Genomic DNA, 14,186 nt, shown 5'->3' with positions numbered 1-14,186 from the left:
GCAGGCAGCTGTGTGTATACAGCGACCGCACGGTTCGCATTGAGCACTGGGCGAGTTGTCAGTTTCATACTTTCCAACACAATGGATCCTAAACTTGAACGTGCCTCGGGATTAGCTATTCATCAGCTGTTAAACCGGGCCCCACACCCTGATTTTCTCAATCTCACCCCTAACTTTCTGGGCCCCACCCCCGACTTTCTGGGCCCCACACCCTGATTTTCTGAGTCAGCATATCCAACAAACTCCCAGGCAAATGCCCATGCTTGCTGGGCTAGGACGACACATAGAGAGCAATTGCTCTAAAAACTGAGCAGATCAGCACTCTCTTTCAAGTTTGCACCTGGTCCAGCACCATAGGGATCCCCACAGAACCCCAAAAAGTCCCCAAAATGGGTACACGGGGCAGGCAGAATGGTGCTTTGATTGTAGCATAACAATTCGCAAGTGTAAAACAGGTCAAGTCATGCCGCAAGTGTTTTCAGATTGGGGGAAAGGATGGGGTCCGTGGGGTCAGAGTTTGGATCATGGGCTTTTCCCCACCAGTCCCCAGTCCAAACAAGCTCTGTTTTAAAGGAGCCCTAATCTTTGTGGAGGGAGATTTTTTTCTTCAAGACAGAGTCTTGCTCTGTCACCCAGGCTGGAGTGCAGTGGCGCCATCTTGGCTCACTGCAACCTCCGCCTCTTGGGTTCAAGCCATTCTCCTGCCTCAGCCTCTTGAGTAGCTGGGATTACAGGCACGCACCACTATGCCCGGCTAATTTTTGTATTTTTAGTAGAGATGGAGTTTCACCATGTTGGCCAGGTTGATATTGAACTCCTGACCTTGTGATCTGCCCGCCTCTGCCTCCTAAAGCGTTAGGATTACAGGTGTGAGCCACTGCGCTTGGCCTAGGAGGAGATATTTTTATCAACCCAGTTGCAGCTTCTGGGGAGAAGTGAAGGGCTGACTTGGTTCAGCGAGGTCAAGTGCCTTGTCAAAGGTCACACAGCTAGCAGAAGTTGGAGGGTGAGTTTAGTGGCTTCCCTAAGAAAGGAGGGGTGCAGGCATCACCATCCATAGCCAAGATGCCAGTGTGAGACCACCCTTACTGAATACCTAGACATCAAGTTTTTTTACTTAGAAACATTTTTTATCATAAATGTAAGTATAGATGGTCCCTGATCTATGATGGCTCAATTTAACATTTTTCAACTTTATAATAGTGCAAAAGCAATACACATTTAGTAGAAACCTTACTTCAAGTGCCCATACAGCCATTCTGTTATTTTCAGTATAGTCTTGAATAAATGATGTGACGTATTCAGTACTTGATTATAACATTTGTGTTAGGTGATTTTGCCCAACGGTAGGCCAATGTAAATGTTGTGAGTACATTTAAGGTGTATCAGGCTAAGCTATGGATGTTTGCTAAGTTAAATGTATTAAGTGCATTTTCAACTTGTGAATTACAATGGGTTTATCAGGACATGACCTTGTTAAGTCAGGAGCATCTGCAAATACGGACATCTTAAAAATGTGCCATTAAATAAATGCAATGGAGTCTAAATATCATAGTGATTTGATACCAACATTATTCATTTTCATTTAGTTATTTTTTGCAGAGGTGGGGTCTCACTATGTTGCTCAGGCTGGAGGGTAGCACAGTTAGAGTGCACTGTGGCCTCGAGCTTCTGCCCTCCTCAAGGGATCCTCCTACCTCAGCCTCCAAAGTAGCTGTGACTACAGGCATGTGCCAGAGTGCCTACCTTCATTTATTAATGTATTTATTTACTGAGACAGAGTCTCGCGCTGTCGCCCAGGCTGGAGGGCAGTGGTGTGATCTCGGCTCACTGCCACCTTTGTCTCTAGGATTCAACAGATCGTCGTGCCTCAGCCTCCTGAGTGTCTGGGATTACAGGTGCCCACCACCACGCCTGGCTACTTTTGTATTTTTAGTAGACATAGGGTTTCTCCATGTTGGCCAGGCTGGTCTCAAACCTGTGACCTCAGGTGATTCGCCTGCCTTGGCCTCTCGTAGTGTTAGAATTACAACCGTGAGCCACCGCCCCTGGCCTTCATTTTTAAAGTAACATAATCAACTCAAGATGCTTATGTGTTTATACTGTGCATCCCACTGCCACGCCCACGTAGGAACTTAATACTTATGAGTCAAGTTTTGCAAAAGAATAAATGAAAAAGTAGCGCTGACGCGGTGTTTACTTAGTGACCACTGTGTGTATTGTTTCACTGAATGCCAGAACAGCGGAGGAGGTTGGGGCTGGTGTTCCCAATCTGAAGACGTGGGTGTACTCTGTGTTATCCGGCCTTTCCTGGCAGGGGACCCACAGGAGCCACATCCCGACCCAGCGAGCGGAGTGGCTGGGAGCCAGCGGGGACCAGAGGGGGCCAGGCTCCCCTCCCTTCTTTTTAAAGCTTCCCGCCAGTGTGGTGGGCTCCCTGCGCGAGCCACGCCCCCTTCAGAAGTCCCTCCCCTTCGGCTCTCGCCCGCCTCCCCGCCCCCGGGCAGGCTAGGCCAATCAGAAGAGGCCTTGGGCGGGCGCTGCCGTCCGGCGAGCCAATAGGCGGGCAGTCGGAGCCGGGCTTGCCCGGGCATGTAGGAGCCGCCGGTCCTCGGGAAGCCACGTGCGGACCGGAAGAGACGCGTGGGGCTTACGGTGAGATCCGGGACCCTGCTCCGGGGCGGCGGGGTCGGGAGGGCTGAGGCCGCTGGTCGCGGGTGAAGGCCCCGCGCGCTGTGTCCGCGGCTGCCCGCGGCGGGGACGCCTGAGCTGGGCTGACCCTGCTCCACTGGCCCGCAGAAAAGCAGGCCGGGCGCCGCCTGTCCCAGTGCTCGCTCCGCTCGGGGTCCAGGGCCGGGGGGCGGCGCTGGGTGTTGGGACTCGGCCCAGCGGTCACGCCAGCAAGTGACCAACGCCCGAGTCCTTCCCGGTGAGATCAGGCGGCCCACGCGCCACGCCTGGGAGAACGCCCGCGGGCGGGGAGGTCGTGCGGGGATAGCAGACTTTTGTTGTCGTCGTGCCGTGGGCTTTTTAGCAGCGCAGGGGACCTTATCGAGCCAGGTTTTCTCCGATTTGGGCGATTATCGGAATCGTGGCTTGAGGGTCGTGCACGCTCTTTTAAAAAATCCAGATGCTCTCGCTTGAACCCGGGAGGTTGCGGTGAGCAGAGATCGTGCCATCGCACTCCAGTCTGGGCAAAAAGAGCAAAACTTCGTCCTACCCCCCAAAAAATCTAGGTTATCAAGCCCCTTTTCCCAAAACGGCAATTAGCACGGTTTGGGAGTGGGCCGGATAATCGGTCTTTTATCAGATGTCTTCTGGTACAGTAATTAACTACTTTTGGGAAGCCCTGATCTAATTCACAGCCGTCGGCTGAACTTGAAGGGACATTGATTTGCCCCAGATCGTCTGGCTGTTTAGTCCTAGAGCAAGGTCTATCTAGAACTGCCCTCTGCCCTCCTGATCAGCCAGCAGTTTGGTGGCTCTGATGCCACTGAGGATTCTGACTTAGTGGTTCCTTTGGGGCCTTTGCTCCGTTCACTCTGCAGCTGGGACCCTTCCTTTAGGCCAGAGACCCCCTGCCTGAAGGGCCGGTGTTTGATTCTCAGAGTGCTGGGTCCAGGCTGGAGAAAAGCTTGTATTTGTCCTTGATGAAAGGGTTGTGTTATGTGAGCGGAACTTCTCTCCAGCTTCACTGAGCTACATTTGAGCCCCCAAAGATGTGTGTCCTTGATGATTGTTGGTTTTGAGAGTCAGCCAGGTCAGGGTGCTTGGAAAAGCACTGCTTTTATCTCTTGAAGTAGGAGGCCATAGACACCTTTTCTCAGATATCTTAATTTCTGGCTTCTTTAAAACCTTGCCAGTAGGGTCAGGAAAACCACTCACTCTAGTCCTCAGCCCTTCACAGAGAAAGGAGGGGGTTACCTCCCATCCCCCTCTCCCAAATTAGTTATTAGCAGGGTCGGCATTGGGCTTCTTCGGCTTTTTGCTCCTGTTGCTGGGCTGAGGCAAATTGAGGTTCCGAATTTGTCAGTTCTAAGATGTGACTGTCAATCTGAGGAAGTTGGTTACAGCTGAAACCTTTTTAAAAGAGACCTTTTCTCCTGGAAAGAATGGGATGAGCAAGCAGGATGGATGGATGAGTCAGGATGGGTCAGGTCGGGCTGAGTCAGTCAGGATTCCTGGTCCTGCCCTAGAGTGCGGGGAGTCTTTATGCAAATGCTGGCATCATCAAACCTGGCAATTGACCTCAGCTCCCGCCCACTTCCCATTGCTCTTCATCTCTGCTGCTATTGCTCAGGTTTTCACCTTCTCCAGACCTCTTCTAATACTCTTCTGAAGAGGACCTGCCCTGTGCTGGCTTCTAGGCTGGCTGTTGGGGAAGTGACAGAGACAGTCAAGGCTCTAATCTGCCTTCAGACAGCTCTGAGGTAGACTGTGTTTACCAATGGACTTTGAAGGGTGTAATAATTCTCTAACTGTGCTATAGAGCTCAGCACAGAGGGGTGAATTTCTTTGCTCCCCAGCTAGACTGTTAATGTCCTGGGTCAGGGCTACTGTGGGATATTTAAGTGACCTCCGTAGGTGCCTCTGGGGCTCCCCCGCTTGCTTGGCCAGTAGAGACCAATTCAGGGGACACAAGATTGGGGCAGGAGTGGCTAGTGGAAGGGCCACCGGAGTGGGGACCAGAAGATGAAATGGTACAAAGGAGAGGAGAGCAGCCCCTCCAGCATGACCCACCTTATGCTCTACACCCCAGTGGCTTCAGGGTGCTGGTGGGCCCTCTTCCTCGACTCCTTTTTCAGACCTTTGCCGCTAACATGGCCACTGATTCCTCTCCCTTCCACCTGGAAGGTTGCTATTTTACATGCACACAGATTTAGCCTCTTCCAGGAAGCCTCCAGAAAACCTGTTTTGCCTCCCTAGCTCCTCTAATCTAGCTCTTAACACACCTTCTATTTGGTGTCGGTCTCTGCCGTGAGATGAAACTTCTCGGAGTTTAGGATCCATCTTTGCAGCTGCCCAGCACCTGGCACAGTGGAGACCCCGGAGAGCCTCAGTGTGGCATTGGTCTGTGCAACCCAGTGAGATAAAGGTTCTTCCAGAAGGGCTTCTGGGTGGTGGCAAAACAGTAGCTGAGTCTGAAAGGGCAGGAGGGCTGTGAGTGGCAAGGGAGCAGCAGAAGACCTGTGGGCTAGGAAAGGTCAGTGTGTCCGGGCGGGGGCTGCTGTGGCCTGAGAAGAGCTGGCTGCCAACCACTGGGTAGAGTCAGGAGCAGTTGGTTATTGAGCCCCTGCGTACTGTTTAGAATACAGGAAGATAATTGTGTCATTTCCTCTTCACACAGGAGAGGGGGTGGTAGGATCATTTTACGTGCCTGAAAACTGAAACTCAGCAGTTTAGGTAACTTATAAAAAGCTGAGTTAGGCTGGGCACGTGGTTCATGCCTGTAATCCCAGCACTTTGGGAGGCTGAGGCAGATGGATCACGCAAGGTCAGGAATCTGAGACCATCCTGGCCAACATGGTGAAACCCCGTCTCTACTAAAAATACAAAAATTAGGCAGGTGTAGTGGTGCATGCCTGTAATCCCAGCTACTCGAGAGGCTGAGGCAGGAGAATCGCTTGAACTGGGGAGGCAGAAGTTGCAGTGAGCTGAGATGGCGCCACTGCACTCTAGCCTGGGCAACAAGAGCAAAATTCCGTCTCAAAAAAAAAAAAAAAAAAAAAAAAAAAGCTGAGTTAAACCCTTGTCTGCCTGACTTCAAAGCGCTAGTTTGTTTGATCTGTTAAAAAGGTACTGACTTGGCATAACAAATGAAACAGGCTTTTCAAGCTATGGCTTTGGCTGTTGGGAAGATGCTGGATTTTGCAGACTCACATGAACATCCAATATACAGCAGCGGTGTGCAAGATCTTCTCTTATCCTAGCATTCAGTGATGAGGGCCTGCAGTTCACTGGGTGGGATCCCGCCACAGAAATCTGCAAGTGCTTCAGATTAGGACTTCTAAATGTTTGTAGATGCTGTGGTGATTAATGAACTACAAAGTCTGGTAAAGAAATTACATTTAAAGGCTGGACACGGTGGCTCACGCTTGTGATCCTAGCACTTTAGGTGGCCAAAGTGTGAGTCCAGGAGTTTAAGACCAGCTGGGCAATGTTGCTACTAAAAATACAAAAAAATTAGCCAGGCGTGGGAGTATCACTTGAGCCCTACAGTGAGCTGTGATCATGCCACTGCACTCCAGCCTGGGTGACAGAGGAATCTCAAAAAAAAAGGAAATTACATTTGGTCAACATATTACACACAAATACGATTACTGGGGGCTTCCTGTGAAATTTCTTCTCCAGATTCTGCTAAGGATCTGTGTCTTCGTATTTCAAAAAAAGATTTCTTAGAAAGGGCTATACAGTTTCTGTAATCTTTATTTTCCTGTAACCATAACACTGTCAAAGTCTGATGCTTCCTTAGCTAAAAATCACAGCGGAAAAAGACTTGATCATGGTTTGAGGTTGAGGCTGTGGATTCTGGGTTCCTATCAGCCTTTGGCTTTTGCTCATTGGGCAGGTTTCTTCACCTCTGTGGTACAGTTTCTTACGTGGAAAATGAAGATGATGTTTGTTCAGGTCATTGAGCAGATTGAGTGATGCTGTGTAGTGCGGTGATTTGCATGTGTTCACAGTATGAGTGCGTTTATTGGTGAAATGGGTCCTCGACTCAATGTGGGAGCCGCCAGCTACAGTGCAGGGCTCTGGGAGCACCGCAGGGAGGAGGGTGGGCGGGCTGCCTGGCACACCCTCACCCAGCCCCTCTACCTGTGTGTTCTCTCTCCAGGCTGCTGCCCCGTTGGAAGATTACTACCCAGGCTTCCCTTGCCCCAAGCAGTGAGCTGACTGGAATGGTGCCCCGGGAGGCCCCTGAGTCTGCTCAGTGCCTGTGCCCTTCCCTCACCATCCCCAATGCCAAGGATGTGCTTCGGAGAAGGCACAAGAGAAGGAGCCGACAGCACCAGAGGTTCATGGCCCGGAAGGCCTTGCTGCAGGAGCAGGGGCTGCTGAGCATGCCTCCAGAACCAGGGTCCTCCCCACTGCCCACACCTTTGGGGGCGGCGCCAGCTCCTGAAGCTGCCAGCAGTGGGAAGCAGTGTCCAAGGGCTGGGTCTGGTGCTGCTGCATGCAGCAGAAGGCCTGCCCCCAGGAAAGCCTCAGGGCCCTGGCCCAGCAAGTGTGTGGCTATTGACTGTGAGATGGTGGGCACAGGACCCCGAGGGCGGGTGAGCGAGCTGGCCCGCTGTTCCGTGGTGAGTTATTATGGCGATGTTCTCTACGACAAGTACATCAGGCCTGAGATGCCCGTCGTTGACTACCGTACTCGCTGGAGTGGCATCACACGCCAGCACATGCGCAAGGCCATCCCCTTCCAGGTGGCCCAGAAAGAGGTAAGGGCAGGGTGGGGACTTGTTTGGGAGGTGTGGTGGGCTGGAAAGAGCCACCCTGGGTTTGAGTCACCACTTAGCCGCACTGGGGGCAGCAAACCTTGGGAAAGTCACCTAACTGCTCCAATCAATAGGTTCCTTCTCCAGAGAATAGGGGGAAGAAAAATAAAATCCTGACCCTGCCTGCGGGTAAGGATTGCTGGCCTGTCGCACAGGACAGTGTAGAAAGGCTGCACCAACTGGAGGGTGATGAACAGCTTACATTTCAGAGCTTGCTTTCTGTTATAAAAGTTGTATGCGTTGATATAAAATTTGTAAAGCCCACAGTGACATCACGTTCAAGTATTCATGTTTTGGCGTATTTCCTCATGTTAATTTCTTAGCGCTTAGAAAAAATTAAATGAGTCGTTGGGACCATACTGATGTACCAGGAATTCCCAAACACACTTGACCTCAGGAAACACGTAAGGCCTTTTCAGCAATCTAGGATCCTTGTCCCCAGTCCCCTCCATAGAGACTGATCCAGTAGGCTTGGCAAGGGCTCTGACCTGGACCCCGTTAAAATCATCACACTGCAGACGTGCACCATAAAGCCACAGGGCTTGCGGGGAAATGGAGGAAGGGGATAAAGACCGTCAGTGACACCCCAAAAATAAAAAGATAGAAACCAAATAAAAGTGGTAGTCCAGTTTTACACATCATGTTTCTTTTTTTTTTTTTTCTTATTCCACACATCTGAAATGGTTCAGAAATGCACAATACACCAGTAAGTACGGCACTTCACCTGGAAGAGGACCTGCAGCTAGTTACTGAGTAGTCAGGAGTTCTCTGAAGTCAGACAGGAAGTGCAGCACCCGCTGTGGATGGGTGTGGCTCATCACGCGGGTGAACCGGGTTGCTGGGTGATGTTTGGGCTGTGTGCGTATTGTGTACTCCCTCCTGGCTCAGTTCAGCTGGGTGCAGTTTTCCGCGTTCACTCAGTGTTTCTCAGGGATGAAATTAAGCATAAGCAGGGGTGAAATTTGCGTTGTTCTCAAAATGTGTCATACATCAGTTGCATTGAGACAAATTGGCTCTTTCTACACAAGCCTTATAACAGAACCACTTTTGAACACTTCTGGGTTATTCTTGGGATGAGGCGAGGTTGGGAAATACTGGCCTGAGCGTTCCTTTGAATGGCTGGAGGTTATTTTATACAGCAACCAGGCAGATCAGGAAGAGCAGCAACAGGAGGGGAGGTGTGGTGAACCCTCCAGCTCCTTGGTGCCTTCCATTGACCGGGTGGGTGGGCTCCCAAGAGCAGGGCCACTTTTTGTCTGCCCAGACTCTGGACCAGTGTGGGTATGCTTCATCTCTTTCCGCTTCGTGGCTGACTGCGGGGAGGGGCAGCGTGGTCGGTGACCAGCATGGTGGCACACCCCTACCGTAAAGCCTCAATGCATCTCATCCATCTGCATTGAATGCTGGGTTTCGGGATAAACCGTATGTTGCCGGCAGAGGTGGGCGGTGGAGGCCTGCAGCTGGTGATAAGGGAAGCCCAAGCCTGGCTAAGAGGGCTGGAGGGGGTTGCTGGCCCATGGCCCTGGACGTGGCCTCCCTGGTGTGTGGGGAGGGCAGCTGGCAGGGAGGGGAGGAACACATTGTCCAGGCGGCCAGAGCTGAGCAGGAGAGCAGGTTAAGAGGGTGGGGAGAAGGCCGGGCGCGGTGGCTCAAGCCTGTAATCCCAGCACTGTGGGAGGCCGAGGCAGGTGGATCACGAGGTCAAGAGATCGAGACCATCCTGGTCAACACGGTGAAACCCCGTCTCTACTAAAAATGCAAAAAATTAGCTGGGCATGGTGGCGCGTGCCTGTAATCCCAGCTACTCAGGAGGCTGAGGCAGGAGAATTGCCTGAACCCAGGAGGCGGAGGTTGCGGTGAGCCGAGATCGCGCCATTGCAGTCCAGCCTGGGTAACGAGAGCGAAACTCTGTCCCAAAAAAAAAAAAAAAAAAAAGAGGGTGGGGAGGAGTTGGCACACAGTGGGACAAGGGGGCAGAGTCCTGAAGACAGGGATTATGTCCCTGACTACTCACAAGAGCTGTTGCTTATGGTGTGTCTACCAGTGACAGGCACGGTTCTGTTGACTTCACCCAGCTGGTCTCTATTGATATTGATCACCTCCTGTGATAAGTAAATAATAAATCAGTAAATGAAAGAGATAGGCATGGAAAAGAAGAAGAAATGTGATGCGTTCCTAGCATCAGTAATCAAGTCAAGCAAACATGGTCCCTCACTCAGACCTTACAGTGGGGGTGAGGCTGGTTAGAAAGTGTGACGGCTGTTGAAGGAGAGAGTATGAAATGCAGAGAGCAGCGGGGGTCCTGATGTAGATGGGGGAGTCATGGGAAGGCCTCCTGAGCGGGTAAAGTAAAGCCCGGACCTGCAGCATGGTAGGACCTGGGGAGGAGCTAGGCGGGGTGGGAGGTGTGGTGACCTGGGGGTGTCTTCCAGGCTGGGAGCCTACGCCAGCCGTAGAGTTGCTTGTATCTAGTGGCAGGAAGACTTCCATCCATGACCTCCTTTAGTCCTTTAGTCCTACAGCTGCCCCACGGAATGCTGCTGGCCGCGCTCCCCTTTGACAGGTGCTGAGGACTTAGGTACGCCCGTGCGTATAGTCAGTAGAAGGGCGTGGGCTCAGACTCGGGCAGCATGGTTGACTGGAGCTTATCATCTCCCCGCTCTGTGCTTCCTCCCTCCACAGGGATCCGTGCACCTATTGGCCAGGGGATCCCGGGGCATGTCTCCTGCCAGCCTGTTGTGGGGGCGACCTCCCTGACTCCTCTCTCTGCTCACAGATCCTTAAGCTCCTGAAGGGCAAGGTGGTGGTGGGGCATGCACTGCACAACGACTTCCAGGCCCTCAAGTACGTCCACCCTCGGAGCCAGACCCGGGACACCACCTATGTCCCCAACTTCCTCAGCCAGCCTGGCCTCCACACCCGGGCCCGGGTCTCTCTGAAGGACCTGGCCCTGCAGCTGCTGCACAAGAGGATCCAGGTGCGTGGCAGGAGAGTGGCTGGAAGGCGCGGAGGCCCGCCTGGCCTCCCTGGCATTCTTTCTTCCCCAGTCCAGGTCCAGGGAGCTTGCCTAAACGGGTGTCCCACCTGTACATGCAGCCCCAGGTGCTTCTCCCCGTGATCCTTCTTCCCCAGTGTGTACTGCCATTCTCTCAAAACACATTCTCCCAGGCCGATCTCCTCCAGATCTGTCCCCTGCCTAACTCTTGGCTCTGTCCCCGCATCCCTGAAGGATGGTCTCTCATCCCCTACACCCAGACACACAGCCTTTGATCAGGAGGAGCCAGTACCTCTTGCTCCTGCTGGGCTTCACATTTATTATTCATCTGGTCTGCAAGCCTTTGCAGTAAGAGATTTTTAGCACGCCTTATATTTGAGGAAAGCAGGCTTGGAGAAGCTGGATGGTTTGTGGGATGCAGTTGAGGTTCCCTCCCTTTTCTGTGAACCTCCATTCTGAGCGCACGTGTTCTCGGGCCTGCACAGAGCACTGGGAAACTGGCCTCGCTTCTTGGAGCAGCAGGCGTCTCCCCGGGCTCCAGGCAGTCATGTGTCGGCTCTCGTCAGCAGGTGGGCCAGCACGGGCACTCGTCAGTAGAAGATGCCACGACGGCCATGGAGCTCTACCGGCTGGTGGAATTGCAGTGGGAACAGCAGGAGGCCTGCAGCCTCTGGACCCGCCCTGAGGACAGAGAACATGACAGCAGCACAGACATGGAGCAGTACATGGAGGACCAGTACTGGCCCGAGGACCCGGCCCGCGGCAGCAGAGGCGGAGATGGGGAAGCACGGGACAGAAGGGATTGAGAAGGGGGTGGGGCTCCCTGGCTGGTCTGCCCATGTGGCCAGTAGGAAGTGGGGGCCAGGACAGCAGCAGGCGCTCCTTCTTGGGTAGGGTGGGGCAGGATGCAGTGAGCCAGCCCCAGGGCCAGAGATGTTGGGCCATCTGTTAAGCTGACCCCGTCCGCTCACAGCATAGCCCGCCATCTCTCCAGGGCTGTTGGTTCTTTCTCCTGACTCCTGTGGTTTTGCTAATGGCACTTTATAGGCTCCATGGAGATGTCAGGTGGACCATCTTCCAGGGCCCAGCAGGAGTAGGGAATGTGCCAACTGACCGCCCCGGTTGTCGCGGCCTTCCCCACCCCCCCAGATCTCCTGAGTCACACTGTGCTACTGAAAGGGATCATATCACCCTCTCTGGGGATGTCGGTATCCTGGAGCTCCCTCACCCCAGCTCAATGACAGGGGGTAAAGTTCTCTTTTGTGGTCTACCTCTTCCTCCACTCAGTTTTGGGTTCAGAACAAATATGCCCTGAAGTTAAACAGTTAAGTCCTAAAGGAGACATTTCTTTCCCCCTCCCTGATCTGGAGCTCCGGCTGTAGCCGTCGTAGGAACTCCGCTCCTCATGGCCTGTCAGCTCCCTGCTAGGCTACAGTGGAACAGCAGAGTTCACATGCTTCTTGTGGGGAGCTGGCCCCTTCACATGCTTGGCAACAGAAGACCCCAGGCCCAGCTCAGGGAGGAGGGACGGCAGGTGAGCTTTGGACGAGACCTGGCATATTTATTTTGACCCAAATCAGGGATTTCCCCAATCCACCCAGTACTGGGCACTTAAGCAAATGCAGAGACACAAGACAGCGGTTTGAATTCTGGGCCTTTGTGCAGAACTGTGCCTGACCTTTATTAAGAGCAGGGCCACTCGTCTCAGGGAGTGGAATCTGCGTGTCTCCTGGGGCGGGGCGGGGCATTGCCAGGGAAGCAGTGGCCTTGAACCTGGTCTGGTGCCCCCTCAGCTCCTTGACAATCACTGTGGCTAATGGGTTTTCTCCTATTTCTAAAAGTGTTCTCTTGTTTCCTAAGTGACAGCTGTGAAGTATTGGGTAACCGAGAGCTCAGGTCACACAGACCTTGGGGCCCCATCTTTGCCGCCACTTAGCTCTGAGACCTTAGGCAAGTGAGGGGCGTCACTCTTGAGCCTGCTGTTTCCTCGTCTGTAAAATGGGGATAGTGGTGCGGCTTACCTCACAGGGTTGTGATGAGCACTAAATCTAAACCGTTTCACACAGTGCCTGGCGCGTGGTGAGCCACAGCCACTGTGAGCTTCTGTTTTTCCTTTATTTTTTAAGCCCAAAATAGGGCCACAACATTGTTTATTCTTCGAGGATTTGTTGGAACCTCTTCAGGATAACCCGAGTCCACAGGCTGGACAGCTGTGGCTCACACAGAGCTGCTCCGGCTTTTGGCTGTTTCCAGCAGTGGTGGGGCACTGGCCTGGTGAGGACACAGAGGGAGGGTCACGGTTATCTGTGTGTCTTGTCTGTGGCCAGCAGGTGCAGGTGTGGATTCTGGTCAGGGTCCCAACACTGGGAGGTGACAACAGAGCAAAGCAGCACAGGGGACAGGGAGGTAGAAACAGTGCTGACATCACACTACCCCACCCTCAGCTGAAGCCCCGTGTTCCACAAACAGGGTTCTAGATTGTCCAGTCACTGGCTCCCTCCCTATCAGGACAGCACGGAGAAAGGGGCTGGCTGAGTCTCTTACCACATCTGGCCTGGCTCCAGGACTTGGTTCTGGATTTTTTAAAAGTCGGTAGCTAATGTGAAACTCAGTTGAGCATAGCTTCGATCCCTTGGTCTGGGGTTGAAAGAAGATGTGCTGTTATCAGTGGGAAAATGTACTACTTAAGATCAGCTTTGGTGTAAAACCGTTTGTTCTGGAATAAAACACAATTGGAAAAGTGGCTGAGGTGGCCCTTTCTGAGAATTCTCAAGCTGGGGTTTGGGAAGGGACTGGGACTAAGCCTTGCTGGGTGCCTTGGCCTTCGAGAGGGCAGTTTTCAAGAGGATGCCATGGGCTGCGGCAAGCAAATAGCAGAGCTACAGAATTTAGATAATTGATTTCTTATTTCCATATGACAGAGCACAAGTTTTGTTTTTCGTTTGAGACAGGGTCTTACTCTGTGGCTGGGGCTGGAATGCAGTGGTGCAATCATGGCTCTCTGCAGCCTCGACTTCCCTGGCTCAGGAGATCCTCCCACCTTGGCCTCCCAAGTAGTTGGGATGACAGACATATGTCACCACGCCCGGCAAATTTTTTTTTGGTATTTTTAGTAGACGGGTTTTCACTGTGTTAGCCAGGCTGGTCTCAAACTCCTGGACTCAAGCAATCCATCACCTTGGCCTCGCAAAGTGCTGGGATCACAGGCAGGAGCCACTGCACCTGGCCATGTTTGTTTTAACTTTTTAATTTCTCCTTGAAGGGCTACTCACTTTAAAAGTTTTTAATTGTAGCAAAATACACATAACAAAATTTACTGTGTTAACTGCTTTTAGTGTCCGGTTCAGTAGTTTATATCTGTATTGACTTTGACTTTGTTGGGAAACAAATCTCGACCTTTTTCATCTTGTGAAACTGAAACTTTGCGTTTCCCCCTTTTGTCAATTCCCTGCCAACTACCATTCTACTTTCTATTTCTATGAATTTGACTAGACAGCTCATACAGCTGGAATCATACCGTACTGGTCACTTTGTGACTAGCTTATTTCACTTAGTGTCTTCATGTTGTGGCGTGTGTCAGAATTTTATTTTTTAAGAGACTGTTGCCCAGGCTGGATTCAAACTCTTGGGCTCAAGTGATCCTTTTGTCTCAGCCTCCCAAGTAGCTGGGACTACAGGCACGTGCCACAATGCCT

The 14,186-nt window shown here is 52.3% G+C and overlaps 1 protein-coding gene and 2 long non-coding RNA genes across 11 annotated transcripts in view; 2 read left to right on the top strand and 1 right to left on the bottom strand.

The window, feature by feature from the left end:
• The window catches only part of AEN (apoptosis enhancing nuclease), a 40,202-nt gene that overhangs the window by 11,423 nt on the left and 14,593 nt on the right, over positions 1 to 14,186 (top strand). For 5 of the 8 annotated variants that reach the window (XM_032262456.1, XM_032262453.1, XM_032262454.1 and 2 more), the window contains exons 4-6: positions 6,836 to 7,439; positions 10,273 to 10,473; positions 11,061 to 13,235. In XM_032262456.1, coding sequence (XP_032118347.1) covers positions 6,900 to 7,439; positions 10,273 to 10,473; positions 11,061 to 11,297 — 978 coding nt within the window. In that variant the 5' untranslated portion in view covers positions 6,836 to 6,899 and the 3' untranslated portion in view covers positions 11,298 to 13,235. Of the gene's footprint in view, positions 1 to 2,557; positions 2,930 to 6,835; positions 7,440 to 10,272; positions 10,474 to 11,060; positions 13,236 to 14,186 lie in introns of those variants that run through there. The other 3 variants (XR_004264070.1, XM_032262457.1, XM_032262458.1) reach the window with 3 other exon arrangements.
• Positions 2,544 to 5,411, top strand: LOC116539484. The gene is made up of 2 exons (XR_004264076.1): positions 2,544 to 2,607; positions 4,385 to 5,411. It is a non-coding gene; the product is annotated as an uncharacterized LOC116539484 (long non-coding RNA).
• On the bottom strand, positions 8,639 to 10,980 carry LOC116539483. 2 transcript variants are annotated; one of them, XR_004264075.1, is made up of 3 exons: positions 10,784 to 10,980; positions 9,511 to 9,598; positions 8,639 to 9,053 (listed from the first exon to the last, which is right to left on the bottom strand). It is a non-coding gene; the product is annotated as an uncharacterized LOC116539483 (long non-coding RNA). The 2 variants fall into 2 exon arrangements; XR_004264074.1 differs by having other exon boundaries at positions 8,639 to 8,956.

The sequence above is a fragment of the Sapajus apella genome, unplaced genomic scaffold (genome assembly GCF_009761245.1).
Source record: "Sapajus apella isolate SASKATOON/1434 unplaced genomic scaffold, GSC_monkey_1.0 scaffold129, whole genome shotgun sequence".
Taxonomy (NCBI): Eukaryota; Metazoa; Chordata; class Mammalia; order Primates; family Cebidae; genus Sapajus; species Sapajus apella.
Note: the sequence above shows the minus strand (reverse complement) of the source record. Positions and strands in the feature narration are given on the sequence as shown.